This window comes from Penaeus monodon, chromosome 22 (genome assembly GCF_015228065.2).
Source record: "Penaeus monodon isolate SGIC_2016 chromosome 22, NSTDA_Pmon_1, whole genome shotgun sequence".
NCBI lineage: Eukaryota > Metazoa > Arthropoda > Malacostraca > Decapoda > Penaeidae > Penaeus > Penaeus monodon.
Genome location: NC_051407.1, coordinates 8412396 through 8413030, shown reverse-complemented (window position 1 = coordinate 8413030; position 635 = coordinate 8412396). Strand labels below are relative to the sequence as shown.

General features: G+C 36.1%; 1 protein-coding gene across 1 annotated transcript in view; it reads left to right on the top strand.

Annotated features, from left to right (window-relative positions):
- Positions 1 to 236, top strand: part of LOC119586915 — a gene marked incomplete at its 5' end in the record, with an annotated part of 1260 nt that extends 1024 nt beyond the window's left edge. The window contains 1 exon segment of the mRNA XM_037935647.1: positions 68 to 236. Coding sequence (XP_037791575.1) covers positions 68 to 104 — 37 coding nt within the window.
- Between the last annotated feature and the right edge of the window lie 399 nt (positions 237 to 635).

Sequence of the window (635 nt, the reverse complement as noted above, 5' to 3'; positions counted from 1 at the left end):
TTTAGTTGCTCAGTCGCATTCCTCATACGCAAGATTTATTACTTCAGATCATATCTTTCTGTTTCAGATGTGAAAAGGGAAGCACAGCAGTCCCTCGAATATGACTTGTCTGATGTTCAACGAAGACATGGATGAACATGGCTGTCTACAGTCTGCCACCGAAAGAAGTGTCAAAGATATATGGATTTTCTTTCGGCTCGTGTGGAAATAAAAGAGAACAGCAGTAGATGGAGTAATTTTGAATCTAATATAATTATCCAACTTTAAAGAAGAATATTAGGTTGTTTCATATATGTAAGTAGTGATGATTACAAGAAAGCCCAAGTGTAATGATTTGCTCAAGAAAGATTCAACATACTTAAGAAAGCGCACACGATAAACAATGAAAGTTGTTTATTTTCAGACAATCTGCGATATGGAAGTTGAAATGAAAGTGCCGATGGTTATTTGGTGATTATTACAGTAAAAAAATAATCATACCATTTTATTCAGGAAATAGAGGCAATATACTTCAATAGAGGCAATATACTTTAAGCTTCCATGGAAAATCTTCAGGTCTGCCAAATTAGCGGAAAGAGCGGACTGGCTGGATCCCACATAAGGTACAATCATGAATGCTTTTGTTCAGCAGTGTG